At 44.5% G+C, this 19,284-nt stretch overlaps 1 protein-coding gene and 1 long non-coding RNA gene across 3 annotated transcripts in view; one reads left to right on the plus strand and one right to left on the minus strand.

Moving 5' to 3' along the window:
- pias2 (protein inhibitor of activated STAT, 2) overlaps positions 1-17,290 on the minus strand; it is a 90,448-nt gene extending 73,158 nt beyond the window's left edge. The window contains exons 1-4 of one of the 2 annotated variants that reach the window (XM_061768342.1): positions 17,048-17,290; positions 13,782-13,955; positions 11,593-11,680; positions 11,450-11,500 (exon numbers count right to left, since the gene is read on the minus strand). In XM_061768342.1, the coding sequence (XP_061624326.1) occupies positions 11,450-11,500; positions 11,593-11,680; positions 13,782-13,893 (251 nt within the window). In that variant the 5' untranslated portion in view covers positions 13,894-13,955; positions 17,048-17,290. Of the gene's footprint in view, positions 1-11,449; positions 11,501-11,592; positions 11,681-13,781; positions 13,956-16,525; positions 16,660-17,047 lie in introns of those variants that run through there. The other variant, XM_061768341.1, reaches the window with a different exon arrangement.
- On the plus strand, positions 400-1,051 carry LOC133475472 (uncharacterized). The gene is made up of 3 exons (XR_009787859.1): positions 400-537; positions 688-744; positions 828-1,051. It is a non-coding gene; the product is annotated as an uncharacterized LOC133475472 (long non-coding RNA).
- Positions 17,291-19,284: the final 1,994 nt, after the last annotated feature.

Genomic DNA, 19,284 nt, shown 5'->3' on the forward strand with positions numbered 1-19,284 from the left:
TTAACAGGGATGGGTGGGGGAGGGTCTAGTGCAGTTTGTGTGTGATCGTCACGCCTCTGGATAACTGCAATGAGGAACGGCACACTATATAGGGCAACAATGCCTCGAGGTGAACGTCCCTCCCTCAGAGGAAGAAGAAGAGGAAGAAAGAGGAGGCGGGGTGCAAGAGACAACGAGAAAAGGCAAACAATGGCGGAAAAGAGAGAAGACAAAATGAAAAAAAAAAAAAAAAAAAAAAAAAAAATCAAGCAAAAAAAGCTTCCGGTACTAGAAATGTATTGCGCCAATGCAAGAAAAATATTCCTGCGACCGACAGGAATGACGCCTTAGATCGACGCTCTGAGCCGATCGCTTCGTTGCAAAGCTATCGCCCAAAATGCCAGGCCAGATGCTGAGATCCTCGGCCGCTTGCCAGCTGATCATCTGCCGACCAGGATTTGAGTAAATGGAATCCGGAATCGTCAGATGAGCGAACTCCCTCTGGATCGCCTTAACGCAGCAGAGCTTCATCCAGAGCTTCCTCCGACGAAGACGAAGGTAATTCATTTGCAGCTAGCATTAGCTACATTTAGCGAGCAAACACGCTCCTTCAATCCCTGTTGCATAAAAAACTATTTCGTCCCACTACTTCACATTAAAGTGTAACATCTGTTGCCAGTACTGATTTGAATTTTCCATTTCGTCCAGCTTGCAGGAATTGAACACCCGTGACTCGAACGTCTTTCAGGATTGCGACGAAAAAAAGTAATGTTTTTTTACCCTTGCAAAACACGTCATCAATAAAAAGTATTCTCTAGTGAACGTATGCATTCTTTAAAAACTTACAGCTAAGGCATCCAGCCGACGTTCGACCCCCATTCCAGTATGCAGTGCAGACAAAAAAAGGTAATTAGTGTTCAGTCCCTTGCCCAAGGTCAATTTGACATGCAGACAGTCGCAGCCGGGAATCGAACCGGCAACCCTTGGGTCACTGGAAGTCGTGAGCCAAAGCCGCCCACGCCTACAACATTAAGGAAATCCCACATCTGTACCAATGGGTACAAACCTGCATGAGCACTGAACATCCACTTCGATTTCTGTGTCATTGTGTTGATTCTGCAAGTTTGACGATAAGTCTGCTCATGAGGACTGTACAACTGTGTTTTAAGCCAAGAATATGAAATAATATATAAAAAAGTATTAGACTTTACAATGATCTTATCGGCCTGATTGGTATCGGCCGATAATTAGCATTTTATGCTGATCAGCTGACCAGCTCTAATGTCATGATTCGCCGATCCAATCAATGACGTCATTGATCGGCTCCGCAAGAGACATTTACTCCGCGTCGCCATCGTGTAAGGTATATTTGAATCCAAAAGCTAGTTTATTTTTAGCCTTGTCGCATGTCTTTTGACGTAGTACTGTAAATATCTGACCAACAACGAAGCTATTTATTAAAAAAAAAAAAAAAAAAAAAAAAAAAAAAACATCGGCGGTGTGGGACAGACAACACGTCATGCCTGGATCAGACGACAAGGCAAATCCAGTCTTTCACGATTGCACTATGTCACACTACTGCAAAAAAATCTTGTATTCCGATACCACCGCATCCCGTTTTTTACGATCACTGGGCTTCATCTTGTGACCTCAAACGCACCGGATACACTCGTTACCACAGCCACGACAACAACAACCGATCGCGTCATGTGTATTATAAGAACTAAATGGGAAAAAAACGTGTGCTGTGTTGGTGGCCACCGGTGCTCGGGGGAGGACTTTAATTCCAGGATTATAGGAGGTATGTTCACGTACGTTTAATACGATACAGCTCGCAACCAGGCAACAAAAAGTTATGTAGCCTAGCAAGCTAATGCTAGCACTAACGGTTGTACCGGCGTTCTGTCGAATCATGCTCTAAAGTTCCGTTGTGTGTGAAGTAATTACAATAAAGTAATTTAATTGCAGTAAATTAGCACCCATTATTTCTGTCATGTTGTAATGTTGGTTTAACCTGACTGATTAGAATACATGACCTGACTTCTTTTTCTTTTGGCTTGTCCCTTTAGGGGTCGCCACATCGCGTCATCCTTTTCCATGTAAGCCTATCTCCTGCATCTTCGTCTCGAACACCAACTGTCCTCATGTCTTCTCTCGTTTCATCTATCAACCTTCTCTTTGGTCTTCCTCTAGCTCTCTTGCCTGGCAGCTCCATCCTCATCATCCTTCTACCTCTGGATGTGTCCAAACCATCGAAGTCTGCTCTCTCTAACTGTCTCCAAAACATCGAACCTCGGTTGTCCCTTTGATGAGCTCATTTCTAATTTTATCCAACCTGGGCACTCCGAGACCGAACCTCAACATCTTCATTTCCGCCACCTCCAGCTCTGCTTCCTGTTGTCTCTTCAGTGCCACTGTCTCCAATCCGTACATCATGGCTGGCCTCACCACTGTTTTATAAACTTTGCCCTTCATCCTAGCAGAGGCTCTTCTGTCACATAACACACCTGACACGTTCCTCCACCCGTTCCAACCTGCTTGGACCCGTTTCTTCACTTCCTGACCACACTCACCATTGCTCTGGACGGTTGACCCCAAGTATTTAAAGTCCTCCACCCTTGCTATCTCTTCTTCCTATAGCCTCACTCTTCCCCCACCACCCATCTTTCTAGGCATGAAGCCATACTGTTGCTCGCATGAAGCCATACTGTTGCTCGCAAATACTCACTTCTGTCCTGAGTCTAGCCTCCACTACTCTTTCCCATAATTTCATTGAGTAGCTCATCAACTTTATTCCTCTATAGTTCCCACAGCTCTGCACATCCCCCTTGTTCTTAAAAATGGGCACCAGCACATTTTTCCTCCATTGCTCAGGCATCTTCTATTGAACAAGCTGGTCAAAAACTCCACGGCCACCTCTCCGATAAGCTTCCATACCTCCACAGGAATGTCATCAGGACCAACTACCTTTCCATTTTTCATCCTCTTTAATGCCTTTCTAACTTCCCCCTTACTAATCATTGCCACTTCCTGGTCCACCACACTTGCCTGTTCTACTCTCCCTTCTCTCTGTTTTTCCTCAATCATCATCTCCTCGAAGTATTCTTTCCATCTAGCTAGCACACTGCTGGCACCAGTCAACATATTTCCATCTCTATCCTGAATCACCCTAACCTCCTGCACATCCTTCCCATCTCTATCCCTCTGTCTGGTCAGCCTGTATAGATCCTTTTCTCCTTCTTCAGTGTCCAACCCGCCATACATGTCATCATATCCCTCTTGTTTGGCCTTTGCCACCTCTACCTTTGCCCTGTGTCGCATCTCAATGTATTCCTTTCGCCTTTCCTCGGTCCTCTCAGTGTCCCACTTCTTCTTAGCCAACCTTTTTCCTTGTAGGATTTCCTGTACTGTGAGGTTCCACCACCAAGTCTCCTCTCCTTTCCTGCCAGAAGATACACCAAGTACTGTCGTGCCTGCCTCTCTGATCACCTTGGCTGCAGTGGTCCAGTCTTCTGGAAGCTCCTCCTGTCCACCGAGAGCCTGTCTCAACTCTTCCCGAAAAGCTGCACAATATTCGTCCTGTCTCAGTTTCCACCACATGGTTCTTTGCTCTGCCTTTGTCTTCCTAATCTTCCTCCCCACCACCAGAGTCATCTTACACACCACCATCCTATGCTGTCTAGCCACACTCTCCCCTACCACTACCTTACAGTTGGTAACCTCCTTCAGATTACATCGTCTGCACAAGATGTAATGCACCTGTGTGCTTGTACCTCCGCTCTTGTAGGTCACCCTATGTTCCTGCCTCATCTGGCAAAAAAGTGTTTACTACAGCCATTTGCATCCTTGTTGCAAAGTCTACCACCATCTGTCCCTCCAAGTTTCTTTTCTGGATGCCATACTTACCCATCACTTCTTCATCACCCCTATTTCCTTCACCAACATGTCCATTACAATCTGCACCAATCACTACTCTCTCTCTTTCTGGGATGCTCAGAACTACTTTGTCTGGCTCCTTCCAGAATTTGTCTTTCACCTCTAAGTCACATCCTACCTGTGGGGCATAGCCACTAATCACATTATACATAATTTTTATAAATAATTTCAAGTTTCAGCCGCATCCCTCGATCTGATACTCTTTTCATCTCCAAGACATTCTTAGCCAACTCTTCTTTGAAAATAACCCGACTCCTATTCTCTTCCCATCTACACCATGGTAAAATCATTTAAACCCTGCCCCTAAACCTCTAGCCTTACTGCCTTTCCACCTGCTCTCCTGGACACACAATATATCAACCTTTCTCCTAATCATCATGTCAACCAACTACCAAGATTTTCCTGTCATAGTCCCAATATTCAAAGTCCCCACATTCAGTTCTAGGCTCTGTGCTTTCCTGTTCACCCGCTTTCCACCTCTTCTTCTTAGTTCGAGTTCGACCCACAGTAGCTGAATTTCCAACGGCAACCTGCAGGTTGACGGCGCCGGTGCGGATGTTGTTAACCCGGGCCACGACCGATCCGGTATGGAATTATTTGGATGAACGCTCATATTTGTTTGGCAACGTTTTAAGCCGGATGCCCTTCCTGACGCAACCCTCTGCATTTATCCGGGCTTGGGACCGGCCTACAGTTTGCACTGGCTTGTGCCCCCCATAGGGCTGCATTAATACATGACCTGACTAGAGCAGTGATTTCCAACCTTTATGGAGCCAAGGCACATATTTTACAATTGAAAAATCTCACGGCACACCAACAAACAAAAATGTCACAAATACATTACATTACATTACAGTACATACATTAATTACTGTATGTACTTCCTGCCATCTAATAGAAGAGCATTTATTTATTCTGTCCGTCACTATGTCTCACTGGTATAAATAGATGAACAAAGACATTTTATTTGTAAATATATATTTTTTGAGCAATTAAGTAAATGAACAAGTCATTTAAATAGCAATTTAAATAAATGCTCCATCTTGTGATCGTTTATTGTTTTATTTAAAGTCTCTGATCGGTGATCGGCCCCAAAAATACTGATTGTGCAAAGCCGAAAAAATATTCATTCATTTTCCGTAACGCTTATCCTCACTAGGGTCACGGACGTGCTGGACCCTATCCCAGCTATCTTCGAGCGAGAGGCAAGGTACACCCTGAACCGGTCACCAGTCAATCACAGGGCACATATAAACAAACAACCATTCGCACTCACAATCACACTTACGGCGATTTGGCATCTTTAATTAACCTACAATGCTTGTTTTTGGGATGTAGGAGGAAACCGGAGTACCGGGAGAAAACCCACGCAGGCACGGGGAGAACATGCTAACTCCACACAGGCGAGGCCGGATTTGAACCCGGGTCCTCAGAACTGTGAGGTAGATGTGCTAACCAGTCGTCCACCATGCCGCCTACAATAAATATAATAAATAATATTTGATACCGCCTCCTTGAGCCGTCACTTTATCGTGGTGGAGGGGTTTGTGTGTCTCAATGATCCTAGGAGCGAAGTTGTCTGGGGCTTTATGCCCCTGGCAGGGTCACCCATGACAAACAGGTCCTAGGTGAGGGACTAGACAAAGCACATCTCAAAGACCCCTTACGATGATGACAAACGATGGACTTGGTTTTCCATTGCCCGGACGCGGGTCACCGGGGCCCCCCACTGGAGCCAGGCCTGGTGGCGGGGCTCGAAGGCGAGCGCCTAGTGGCCGGGCCTGCACCCATGGGGCCCGGCCGGGCACAGCCCGAAAGGGTAACGTGGGTCCCTCTTCCCATGGGCTCACCACCTGTGGGAGGGGGCATAGGGGTCGGGTGCAGTGTGAGCTGGGCGGTGGCCAAAGGCGGGGACCTTGGCGATCCAATCCCCGGCTACAGAAGTTGGCTCTCGGAACGTGGAATGTCACCTCTCTGGCAGGGAAGGAGCCCGAGCTGTTATGTGAGGTCGAGAAGTTCCGACTAGATATAGTCGGACTCGCCTCCACACACAGCTTGGGCTCTGGTACCAGTCCTCTCGAGGGGGGTTGGACTCTCTTCCACTCTGGAGTTGTCCACGGTGAGAGGCGCCGAGCAGCTGTGGGTATACTTATCACCCCCCCCGGAAGGACTCCCACCTCCGACAGAACTTTGCTCATGTTCCGGGGGAGGCATGGGACATCGAGTCTGAGTGGACCATGTTCCGCGCCTCCATTGCTGAGGCGGCCGACCGGAGCTGTGGTCGTAAGTCCTGCCCCGGGTGGAGGAGTTCAAGTATCTTGGGGTCTTGTTCACAAGTGAGGGAAGAATGGAACGGGAGATCCGTGCAGCGTCTGCAGTGATGCGGACTTTGTATCGGCCCGTTGTGTTAAAGCGAAGCCGAAAGCCGAAAGGCGAAGCTCTCAATTTACCGGTCAATCTACGTTCCTACGCTCACCTATGGTCACGAGCTGTGGGTCGTAACCGAAAGAACAAGATCCCGGATACAAGCAGCCGAAATGAGTTTCCTCCGGTCCGGGCTCTCCCTTAGAGATAGGGTGAGAAGCTCGGTCATCCGGGAGCATCTCAGAGTAGAGTCGCTGCTCCTCCGCATCGAGAGGAGCCAGATGAGGTTGCTGGGGCATCTGATTCGGATGCCTCCCGGACGCCTCCCCGGTGAGGTGTTCCGGACACCCCGGGGATGACCCAGGACATGCTGGAGAGACTACGTCCTTCGGCTGGCCTGGGATCCCACCGGAAGAGCTGGATGAAGTGGATGGGGAGAGGAAAGTCTCGGCGTCCCTGCTAAAGCTACTGCCACCGCGACCCGACCCGGATAAGCCGTACAAAATGGATGGATGGATGGATTATTTGATACGACAGGACTGAGATTGAAACAAGCTAGTTTTGAATACTTAATCTCTACGTGAGACCGTTTCAAAGTTAGGAATTGTTTTTGAAAATGTGCGGAATTCACCCGTGATTAGGGCGTGACCAGCGAACTGAGAAAGGAAATCCGATTTGGGGGGCGTGATCTCTTTCTCCCACGACTCAGAGGTATAAAAAGGGTAGACGTTTCCTTGTCTGCTCGCTGTTGCTCCTCTTGCTTCCTCAACTTCTCCAAGCTCGAGACTACAGCCATCCTATTCCTCCTCCCGCTTTTTTCTTTGTGGTCGCCACGTGGTCGCCCGGACCACGAGAAAGGCTCGGTCTGATGCGAAGCCTGCAGTGCGACTCGCTTTCCAAGCTTTCTTTTTCTCTCCAAGCTACCAAAGAAACCTCTGGTCCACTCACATGTTCTCAACCAAGCGTAAGCAGTTCAAACGGCATAAAAGGTTACAAGCGCAACTTCCCGCATAAGCGTGACCATCAATTTTCATTTTTGTACTCCTTTTCCATTTTTCTTCATTTTATCCATCTTTTTCGTGGTTCAAACTGCCTGATTCCCTCCTGGGACCCCCGAGAAAGAGTGTCTCCAGACTGGTCACCACGTGATCCATAAATAGTGATTAAACATTGCAGCAACTTCCAGAATAAGTACAGATTGGTGCATAGTAGCTTGGGGTTAGTTTAACGACCTTAAGAGTCCCAACTTTATTCTCTCTCAACATGTATCAATTCATTCATTCATGCTCATCTCACAAGTTCAGCCATTCACTCGATATTCTGCTGTGTTGTTTTCTTGTCTGTTATGTACTAAATTCCCTTCGCATTTGCCCCCATATTTCCCTGTAGTTTAACATTACATTTTCTCCATGTTAAGCATCCTATTGTGTACTGTGTGTGTTTGAGTCAAAGATATTGACCTCTGCAATCGAGAATTAATTTACATAACTGTGGCAACACTTTCAGAAAAAGGTTGATCCATGAGGTTTTTCATAGTTGTGTCCTGCTGTAAACTAATCCACAACGTGGTGCCCCATTTTCATGCTAACATCTTTATTTGCAACATTCTCCCGTTTCACTTGAAACGGACCACAGGGAACGAAGGAGAACGCAAACGTTATCCTCCGACCCCTGTACACGTTAGTTACGTTTCTGTTTAACACCAATATACGCTACAGTGAAGGCACGTCAAAAGGAGAGCATTTTTCCCTATACGTTTGAGAGTGTGTTACAACATGTTAACGTTGTGTTAAGTTGCATCTGTGTGAAAAAGATTTGTGTAACTCGTCCCCATGGACCCCATGCCCACCGTTATCTAATATGAGACAATTCTAGTGTTTTAAACTTGTGTAAATTATTTTTGTGAGATAAAAAAAAATAGATACTGTATATACACACATGTAACATTTACATTACCACAATTATGTAACAGAAGCCTATTATAGAGCTTACAGTTTACAATACTAATGTTGACACTTGTCAGTGTTACTAATTAAAGGTCTTTTCTTTAATTTAGTTTTCTACTTCTTTGCCTTAAATAATATTTTGGGTATTATAAGAAAGATAAATTTGTGTTCACGTACAGTATATATCCTGTGTACATCAATGTTCTTATTTCATACGTTGGCCAATACAGTGGGTACGGAAGGTTTTCAGACCACCTTAAAATTTGCACTCTTTGTTTTATTGCAGTTTATTGCATTTGTTAAAATCATTTAAGTTAATTTTTTTCCTCATTAATGTACAACCCCAATTCCAATGAAGTTGGGACGTTGTCTTTAAACATAAATAAAAACAGAATACAATGATTTGCTAATCATGTTCAACCTATATTTAATTGAATACACTACAAAGACAAGATATTTAATGTTCAAACTGATACTTTATTGTTTTTAGCAAATAATCATTAACTTGGAATTTTATGGCTGCAACACGTTCCAAAAAAGCTGGGACAGGGTCATGTTTACCACTCTGTTACATCACCTTTTCTTTTAACTACATTCAATGAATGTTTGGGAATTGCGGACACTAATTGTTGAAGTTTTGTAGGTGGAATTCTTTCCCATTCTTGCTTGATGTACAGCTTCAGCTGTTCAACAGTCCGGGGTCTCCGTTGTCGTATTTCACGCTTCATAATGCGCCACACATTTTCAATGGGAGGCAGGTCTGGACTGCAAGCAGGCCAGTCTAGTACCCACACTCTTTTACTTCGAAGCCACGCTATTGTAACATGCAGAATGTGGTTTGGTATTGTCTTGTTGAAATAAGCAGGGGCGTCCATGAAAAAGATGTTGCTTGGATGGCAGCATATGTTTCTCCAAAACATATATGTACCTTTCAGCATTAATGGTGCCTTTACAGATGTGTAAGTTACCCATGCCATTGGCACTAACACAGGCCCATACCATCACAGATGCTGTTTTTTGTACTTTGCGTCCACAACAGTCCAGATGGTTCTTTTCCTCTTTGGCCCAGAGGACACGACCTCCACAATTTCCAAAAACAATTTGAAATTTGGACTCGTTGGACCACAGACCACTTTTCCACTTTGCATCAGTCCATCTTAGATGAGGTCGGGCCCAAAGAAGCCGGCGGCATTTCTGGGTGTTGTTGATAAATGGCTTTTGCTTTGCATAGTAGAGTTTCAAGTTGCACTTACGAATGTAGCGCCGAACTGTGTTTACTGACATTGGTTGTCTGAAGTGTTCCTGAGCCCATGTGGCGATATCCTTTACATATTGATGTCGGTTTTTGATGCAGTGCCACCTGAGGGATCGAAGGTCACGGGCATTCAATGTTGGTTTTCGGCCCCACCTGTTCCCAATTAGCCTGTTCACCTGTGGGATGTTCCAAACAGGTGTTTGATAAGCATTCCTTAACTGTCTTTTTTACCACCTGTTCCAGCTTTTTTGGAACGTGTTGCAGCCATAAAATTTTAAGTTAATGATTATTTGGTAAAAACAATCAAGTTTATCTGTTTGAATATTAAATATCTTGTCTTTGTAGTGTATTCAATTAAATATAGGTTGAACATGATTTGCAAATCATTGTATTCTGTTTTTATTTATGTTTAACACAAGATCCAAATTTCCTCGCAATTGGGGTTGTACACACAGGCACCCCATATTGACTAAACTTTTTTTTTTTTTTTTTAAATGTTTGCAGATTTATTAAAAAAGAAAAGATGAAATATCACACAGCCATAAGTATTCAGACCCTTTGCTCAGTTTTTAGGAGAAGCACCCTTTTGACCTAACACAGCCATGAGTCTCTTTTGGGAATGATGCAATAGGTGTTTCACACCTGGATTTGGGGATCATCTGCCATTCCTCCTTGCAGATCCTCTCCAGTTCTGTTAGGTTTGATGGTGAACGTTGGTGGACAGCCATTTTAAGGTCTTTCCAGAGATGCTCAATTGGGTTTTAGTCAGGGCTCTGTCTGGGCCATTCAAAAACAGTCACAGAGTTGTTCTGAAGCCACTCCTTCGGTATTTTAGCTGTGTGCTTTGGGTCATTGTCTTTTTTGAAGGTGAACCTACGGCCCAGTCTGAGGTTCTGAGCACTCTGGAGGTTTTCGTCCAGAATATCCCTATACTTGGCCGCATTCATCTTTTCTTCGATTGCAACCCTGCAGCTGAAAAACACACCCACACCATGATGCTGCCACCACCACGCTTCACTGTTGGGACTGTGTTGGACAGGTGATGAGCAGTGGCTGGTTTTCTACACACATGCCACTTAGAATTAAGGCCAACAATTTCTATCTTGGTCTCATCAGACCAGAGAATCTTATTTCTCCCCATCTTGGAGTCCTTCAGGTGTTTTTTTTTTTTTTTTTTTTTTGCAAACTCCATGCAGGCTTTCATGTGTCTTGCACTGAGGAGAGGCTTCCGTCAAGCTCCTCTGCCATAAAGCCCTGACTGCCCGGAGGGCTGCAGTGATGGTTGACTTTCTAGAACTTTCTCCCATCTTCCAACTGCATCTCTGGAGCTACAGTGATCTTTGGGTTCTTCTTTACCTCTCTCGCCAAGGCTCTTCTCCCCCACTGTGAGCTGTAAGGTCTTATATAGACAGGGGTGTGGCTTTCCTAATCAAGTCCAATCAGTATAATCAAACACAGCTGGACTCCAATGAAGGTGTAGAACCATCTTAAGGAAGAAATGGACAGCACCCGAGTTAAATATATGAGTGTCACAGCAAAGGGTCTGAATGCTTATGGCTGTGTGATATTTCAGTTTTTCTTTTTTAATAAATCAGCAATTACATATTTTTTTCTGTATGGGGTTTTGTGTGTACATTAATGAGGAAAAAATTAACTTAAATGATTTTAACAAATGGCTGCAATATAACAAAGAGTGAAAAATTTGAGGGGGTCTGAAAACTTTCCGTACCCACTATATATCGGTTATAGGACAATATGTCAGAAATCGGCTGGTATATCGGATATGTTTTTTTTTTTAGCCCCCAATATTGATGCCAGCATCCGCACCTGAAGTCCCATATTGGTCAGACTCTAGTGTGAAGCCAACAGCATAAATAATTGAAGGTCATTAAGGTTCATGTCATTTCTGTGTGCTTTTTTATATAAAAAAAACAAATATGTCCAAGACTGAGAATCCAAACAGCCTCACCTTAATTGAATTTGAACCATATAATCCCTTCTGCCACCTGGAAGAAAATCCCTGTGAACAAACACAATTGAGTCTTTGACTTTTTACATTCCAGGGAAATTTAGTTTTTGATGAGAATTCTCCACAAAAGGTAAAATGTTCACCTGGATATGCACACTTCTCGAACTTGCTGCGGCGTCAAAGCAAAGATAAAATACTTTTCTTGATGGTATCTTTGTGCAGTACTTGCTCCTGAAAACAAATGACACATGAAATAAAAATGTATTTTGGGATTCCACTGTGTTATATGTACGAGCTCTTTTTAGACTATTTTGGCCATAACTTAGTCATGCACTCAATATTACACACATTTCTATCAATTGTGACAAAGATCCACATTATCTCACCTGGGATAAAGTACATTAGAAAAGCAAACTGTGACCAATGTTTTGTTCAATATTTTACAATAACAAAACTGTAATTTTCTGCAAAATGTTTTACAAAAATGCAACTGAATACATTGCAAACTCCAAAGGTGACGAAAATCTGCTCAGTGAAGCCGAAATAAAACCAATTTGGTTGAATTGTTGTTTTTAATTTGAAAGCATTTTTTAAGGTACCGATACGTGATTGTGGGGGGTGGGGGGGGATTGAAGCTGACCTGAGAAAGAGCAATACTTCAGAAAGAGCAATGTCCTGTTTTTCCAAGTCTTGTTTGCGAAAGTGCATCACATTCCAGTGGAGAAATGGACCATTTTCGACTGCCTAACCAGTAGACATGCTAGTTAGTCTGTCACTGCCTCATCTTCCAGCAGTTCCACCTCAGGCATGCTAGCTGGACCCGCTAAAAAGACATTCAATCAAATGGTGCTTACTAAGCTTCATTGTTTGGCTACAAATACATGAGATTGCCAAACGTATTCGCTCACCTGCCTTGACTCACATTATTATGATCTGAAGTAACATCAGGAATCGGATGTCATTTAAATTCATATGTGAGTCAAGGCAGGTGATCCAACACTCTTGGCAATATAGTGTGTATTTGACAGATTTTAAAATTTGTCTTTAAAAGTTAAAATTACCATTTACCAGCCCACTCCTCCCTCTACTAGCATTGGTTTTTATTTATTTTACATTAATGTTGTTGCAATTGCAAGGTATTTTTTAAACATATATATATAAAGCAAATCTGAGACCATGGTCCTGTTGGAAAAGGGTGGCTTGCCCTCTCCGGGTCGGGGATGAGATCCTGCCCCAAGTGGAGGAGTTCAAGTATCTTGGGGTCTTGTTCACGAGTGAGGGAAGAATGGAACGGGAGATCGACAGGCGGATCGGTGCAGCCTCTGCAGTGATGCGGACTTTGTATCATTCCATTGTGGTAAAGAAGGAGCTAAGCCGAAAGTCGAAGCTCTCGATTTACCGGTCGATCTACGTTCCTTTCCTCACCTATGGTCACGAGCTGTGGGTCGTGACCGAAAGAAAAAGATCCAGGATACAAGCGGCCGAAATGAGTTTCCTCCGCAGGGTGTCCGGGCTCTCCCTTAGAGATAGGGTGAGAAGCTCGGTCATCCGGGAGGATCTCAGAGTAGAGCCGCTGCTCCTTCACATGGAGAGGAGCCAGATGAGATGGCTGGGGTATCTGATTCGGATGCCTCCCGGACGCCTCCCTGGTGAGGTGTTCCGGGCACGTCCCACTGGGAGGAGACCCCGGGGACGACCCAGGACACGCTGGAGAGACGACGTCCTTCGGCTGGCCTGGGAACGCGTCGGGATCCCCCCGGAAGAGCTGGATGAAGTGGCTGGGGAGAGGGAAGTCTGGACATCCCTGCTAAAGCTACTGCCCCCGCGACCCGACCTCGGATAAGCGGTAGAAAATTGATGGATGGATGGATGGATGGATAGTGTCACATAACACAAATTAAGCACAGTAATGGAAAAACATCCATCCATCCATTTTCTGTACCGCTTTATCCTCACAAGAGTCACGGGCGTGCTGGAGCCTGTCCCAGCTATCTTTGGGCGAACCCTGAACTGGTCGCCAGCCAATCGCAGGGCACATATAAACAAACAACCATTCGCGCACACATTCACAACTAAGGGCAATTTAGAGTCTTCAAACAACCCCCTATGCATGTTTTTGGGAGGAAACCGGAGTGCCCGGAGAAAACCCACACAGCCACAGGGGAGAACATGCAAACTCCACACAGGCGGGGCTGGGATTTGAACCCCGGTCCTCAGAACTGTGAGGCAGATGTGCTAACCAATCGTCAACCGTCAACCATCAACAAACCCTAAATCAATGATTATCCTAAAAAGAATAGTTGACGTCCCATAAATACAAAGAGAGACAGACCTAAGCTGGAGGGCTTGATGAGGATATCCAGAACATCATAGAAAGGCAGAGACTTCATCTGAACATCAGGGTGAACAGGAGGAATTTGGGGCCCAGGGTGCTGGAGATTCATGCTGGTTCTTTATGAAAGGTTGCTTCACCAGTCAACAGTTGAAGTCTGTACAGCAGTGACCCCTGCAGATGGCACAATTAAGCTTATCTTAAACCAAGCAATATGATGTTTACATGTTACATCAAGTAACTGCCAAGCATACTGTTTTACCGTCACAAACGTCTGTGGAAATTGTGACAGGATTTAAAATGTAAGCAGGTTTAAGGTGTTTACGCATCTACAACACTGTGACTAAGATAAGAAAATGATGTTTTATTTTAATTACTGTTTCCAAATATTACCTTATGACTAGGGCTGCACAATTAATTGAATTCGATTTTGGCTGCCAAGATTGAATGAGCTTGATCGTCGTGCTGCATGTGAAAAGTGCTATTATGCGGGCGGCAGTGCCCACAACCTCGTCAGCCAGCCACCAGGAGGCAAACACATGGTTAAGGCTTCATTAAGCCCCGGCACCGCACTCCGGGACCACCTTCAAAATAAAAGCCGAAAATGCCATTGATGTCCAATGTAGTCATATATGAAGCTTTTATTTTGAATTTGGCCCTCACAGCACCTTCGCAGAAAGGCGGCATTTCACTGTAAAGGCTTTTTCACAACGCACTTACTCACTGTGAAAGGACCACGTGTCACAGCAACAGCGACCACACAGCCCTGGTGCAGCATTCCCAAATTTGAAAGTGCTCATGGAGACTGCTACCAGGAAGTAACAGGAAAGTTTTCCCGATGGAGAAGTACACCGCACCTCAGCAACTTCGGTCTTTTTTGCAAAAGAAAGTCTTGGCATTGCGCATTTTAAGGAGGACGAGGAGACGAGTTGCAGAATAAAAAAGGAAATAGGTGCACCCCATAGTAATGGCTCATCAGGACCTCTGAGAGTTTAGGCTTGTTCGTTTCCCTATAGTACGTCCACCAAAAAAAAAAAAAAAAAAGTACACAGAAATTACTCTGCCAACCCCTCTCCCATTTGAGGACCATTCTGACATGTCTGCGATATCGCCCTCGAAACAGAACTTCTCTCTCCTCGAAATGGCTCCACAGAGCCACCCCTCTCCGCAAGATGGCAAAACGCGCTGTCAACCCCTCAGCACACACACAATGAATGGAAAAGATGGGGTGTCAATCGCATCGCCGACTACGGTGCGAAAAGGCCTTAAGACATACTGTAGTATTAAAAATCATTGTAGCGGGTGCCTTGACTCCAACTTTTCGGCTGGCCTGACCGCAGTCAAAAATGCAAAGAAGTAAATAGAGAGCGAAATCACAACTGTCGCGTTCTTTGCAGTTTGTGAACGTGCACGAATGACCGATGGTCAAGCAGAACAACGGAGACGTACCCATCCTTGACCATTCACTATATTGACAGGGATTTTTAAATGAAAAATCAGTACTTGCAAACTAATGTTATTGCCTTCTATGCATAAACTGTATTTGCTTCCATTAAGCTGCAATTCATGACTGCAAGTAATAGCATATTGACTCAGTTAGCCCTTGGTAAAGTAGAATTTTTTGGGGTACATTTATTTTGTATTATTATCTATAATTTATTCTGATTTAAAGATTCATTTTGCAGTGCAAACTGTTACATAGTTTGTTGAAAAGTAGTGCAATAAAAATATAAAAAAATAAAAAGATTTTTCCCTAACATGAAGAATAATAGTGACAATATTGACAATATTGATCAAAATAATCGTGATTATTATTTTGACCATAATCATGGAGTCCTATTTATGGCAGTGTATTGTTCCAAATTTGACATTAACTTGGTTCATGTTGAAATATTGTTCATGTACACTTCGTCAAAAAAGTTGCAGGAACAGTACCTTGATTGTGATATGCAGTGTTTGAATTCAAGAGCGGTAAGAGCTACACTCCAAGGAGAAGCTGATGTTTACAAACACTTGTGGTGAGTAAGGTTCAGGAATGCTTGACACTTTACAACGTAATATAAATGAAGCTCAATTACATCAGAGCCACACCTGACCTATCTCATTTTGAACAAATCCGCATAATTTAATAAACACCACAAAAGAGTAGAAAACCAATTGTTTCAATTTTTCCCCCACTCAAAAGTATATAATGCACTCTCAGCTCCAAATAAAACATATATAGCACGTTAGTTTTTCAGAGGTCACAGGTTGGTTACCAGAACACACGCACAGTAGTAAAACGTGTCTGTTGCAAGATTCAAGTGGGTGCATCATTGAGGTATGTATCACAAAATTACATGTAAACAGATACAGAACGCTGTAGTTTGAATGTGAAATTTAATGTTGGCGCACCCAGGTGTTAAATATTGGGTAGTTTGGTGCACTTGGGTGATATTCGGGGATCGTTTACCGATCATGGCCATGCTAATACCGTCGGACAATTTATATCCTTTACGACTAAGCACCAAGACAATCCGAGCCAGTATGATAAAACAGACAGCTAAGAGACGGCTTGCTAATCATATATTGCTAACAGTCAGGCTGACAACAGAACGTTCCCATCCATGCTGCGTGAAATTGCAGCCTTCTTTTCTGGTGGTTTCGGAAACTAAATCGTAGGAACTGAAGAGAGTTAAACCCTTTTTTTTTTAAATGCAAGGTTTACAAATGGAATCAGCGTTAACGTTTTTCTTTTCGCCTACCAGATACTCGTACTACGCCATCTTGACGTTCCCGTTCATCTAAGGTACGTTCGGAAATTCAATCTGACGCTTTCGCTTCTGTCAGAGAGGCGGGACTCTCAGAGTGTGGCCCTTTAAATAACCGAACGGCACACGCCAACAATGTTCTGAGTTTCCGAACGTTCCGGAGTGTAGAGAGCGCGCTTGGAGTGAAATTCCGAACGTACCCTGAGAGCGCAGTGTTCTGAGTAGCAGAGCGCACTCCAGATTTTATGAATTTACGAACGAGCGTGTTGGCCATTGGCACGGATACGTCAGTGCGTCTGCCATATTGAATGTGTCAGTTTTGCTTGTAAACAAATATCTCGTCCTGCCTGCCGCTCCGGCCGGTCTGTCTCCTCTTGTCAGAGCGACGGTAGTGCGCTCCGGCACTCCCGGGGTGTGGCGCTCTGAATAATCGAACGGCACACTCCAACAACACTCTTGAGTTTCCGAGCGTTCCGGAGTGTAGAGAGAGCGCTTGGAGTACATTTCCGAACGTACCCCTAGAGTGTGACCTTCCAGGTTGACGACAGCTTGGGAGGGCATATAAGGCAAATCCACTTGACCAAAACTAATGTCTTTATTTTCACCGCCCTCACTCAATTGTTGACTTGCGAGCGCCTCTCGCCAGATATCGCATCGAGAGGACGAGGAGAACAACAGAGGGAAGAGAGTCAAATGTTTGGAGAAATTAGAAGATTGTTCAAGGACAACGTCATTTCATGGAGACGGCGATCAAAGATTCACGTCACGTCATTCTTCTTTTCCTCTTCGTTGCCGGGTGGCATCAAACGTTCAAGATGCATTACCGCCACCTACTGTGCTGGAGTGGAGGTCAGAGTACGCCTATACGTTTGTACTAGGGAGCAAAATAATTAACATTTTGACTATCCATCCATCCATTTTCTGAGCCGCTTCTCCTCACTAGGGTCGCGGGCGTGCTGGAGCCTATCCCAGCTGTCATCGGGCAGGAGGCGGGGTAGATTCTATTTATCAAGCCTGAAACAGGGCTTTGATCTTCATTTCTTCACTGTTGAGTACATTTCTAAGATGAAATACTGGAACCCCACTTTTCTTCAACTCATCAGTCTGCCTCCCCCTATTTATTTCATCCATCCATCCTTCCATCTATTTTCTGTCGCGCTTCTCCTCACTAGGGTCGCGGGCGTGCCGGAGCCTATCCCAGCTATCATCGGGCAGGAGGCGGGGTACACCCTGAACTGGTTGTCAGCCAATCGCAGGGCACATACAAACAAACAAAGAACCATTCACACTCACAGTCACACCTACAGGCAATTTAGAGTCTCTAATTAATGCATGTTTTTGTGATGTGGGAGGAAACCGGAGTGCCCGGAGAAAACCCACGCAGGCACGGAGAGAACATGCAAACTCCACACAGGCGGGGCCGGGGATTGAACCACAGACTTCAGAACTGTGAGGTAGACGGTCTAACCACTCGGTCACCGTGCCGCCTCAGTAAAAACAGTGGTATACAATGCATGTGTTGTTCCGAGTCTCTGTTCGACAACTTCCTCCCAGTTTCCTTTTCCTTTATCACTGTGTACTCTTTCTTGTATATGAAGATCTACTTCCACCGGAGGCTATATCCAAAAGGGTGTTGCTGTATGATAAATTGCTGGACTGTATGCTTTTGTTATTAGTCCTACTCGATTTGCCAACTTATTTGCTGCCCACCAATAACTATTTATTTTGGCTTTGCCACTCTTCCAACATGGATGAAGAATCTTCACAGCTGGATGCTGTTTATCTTTGTGACTTTGCAATTTTGCCCAGTAGTTCAACATAAGGTGTTTAAATCTTAATTGCAAAGGCATTTTTCCCATCTGAACCTGTACTGGGGCGGCACGGTGGACGACAGTTCTGAGGACCGGGGTTCAATCCCCGGCCCCGCCTGTGTGGAGTTTGCATGTTCTCCCCGTACCTGCGTGGGTTTTCTCCAGGCACTCCGGTTTCCTCCCACATTCCAAAAATATGCGTTGTAGGTTAATTGAAGTCTCTAAATTGCCCCTAGGTGTGAATGTGAGTGCGAATGGTTGTTTGTTTCTATGTGCCCTGCAATTGGCTGGCAACCAGTTCAGGCTGTACCCCGCCTCCTGCCCGATGGTAGCTGGGATAGGCTCCAGCACGCCCACAACCCTCGTGAGGAGAAGCGGCTCAGAAAATGGATGGATGGATGGAACCTGTACTGGAGATGTCTTTAAAGCACCACAACATAATCTTAATGCATAGTTCTGAATTACTTCTAGTTTTTTCAAAAATGTTTTTGCTTCCCCTCTATAGACCAGGCTTCCATAGTCCAATACTGATCGCATTAAACAAACAAATGTTTTTTAACGCATTTTTGCTTGCACCCCAATCTGACCCCGTAAGACTTCTCATTATATTTAAAACCATTGTGCATTTTTTGCTCAACCTTGTTTATATGCTCACTCCTTGTCATCTTTGAGTCAAATACAACACCTAAAAAAACAAAAAAAATAACTTCTTCTAATTGTTTTCAATACATCTTTATCAACACATCTTTTATCCATTTCCTAGTAAAGTTTGTCTTTTCAGCAGGAAACTTAAATCCCCAGCTATATGACCATTTCTCAACTATCCCAATCCCTTTCTGCATACTATCTTGGATAAACTGGATAGTATTGCCTCGCTTCCATAATGCTCCATCATCCGCAAACAAGGACAGTCCTATATCTGGGTCGATTTCTGCAAAAATG

Source organism: Phyllopteryx taeniolatus, chromosome 3, assembly GCF_024500385.1.
Source record: "Phyllopteryx taeniolatus isolate TA_2022b chromosome 3, UOR_Ptae_1.2, whole genome shotgun sequence".
Lineage (NCBI taxonomy): Eukaryota > Metazoa > Chordata > Actinopteri > Syngnathiformes > Syngnathidae > Phyllopteryx > Phyllopteryx taeniolatus.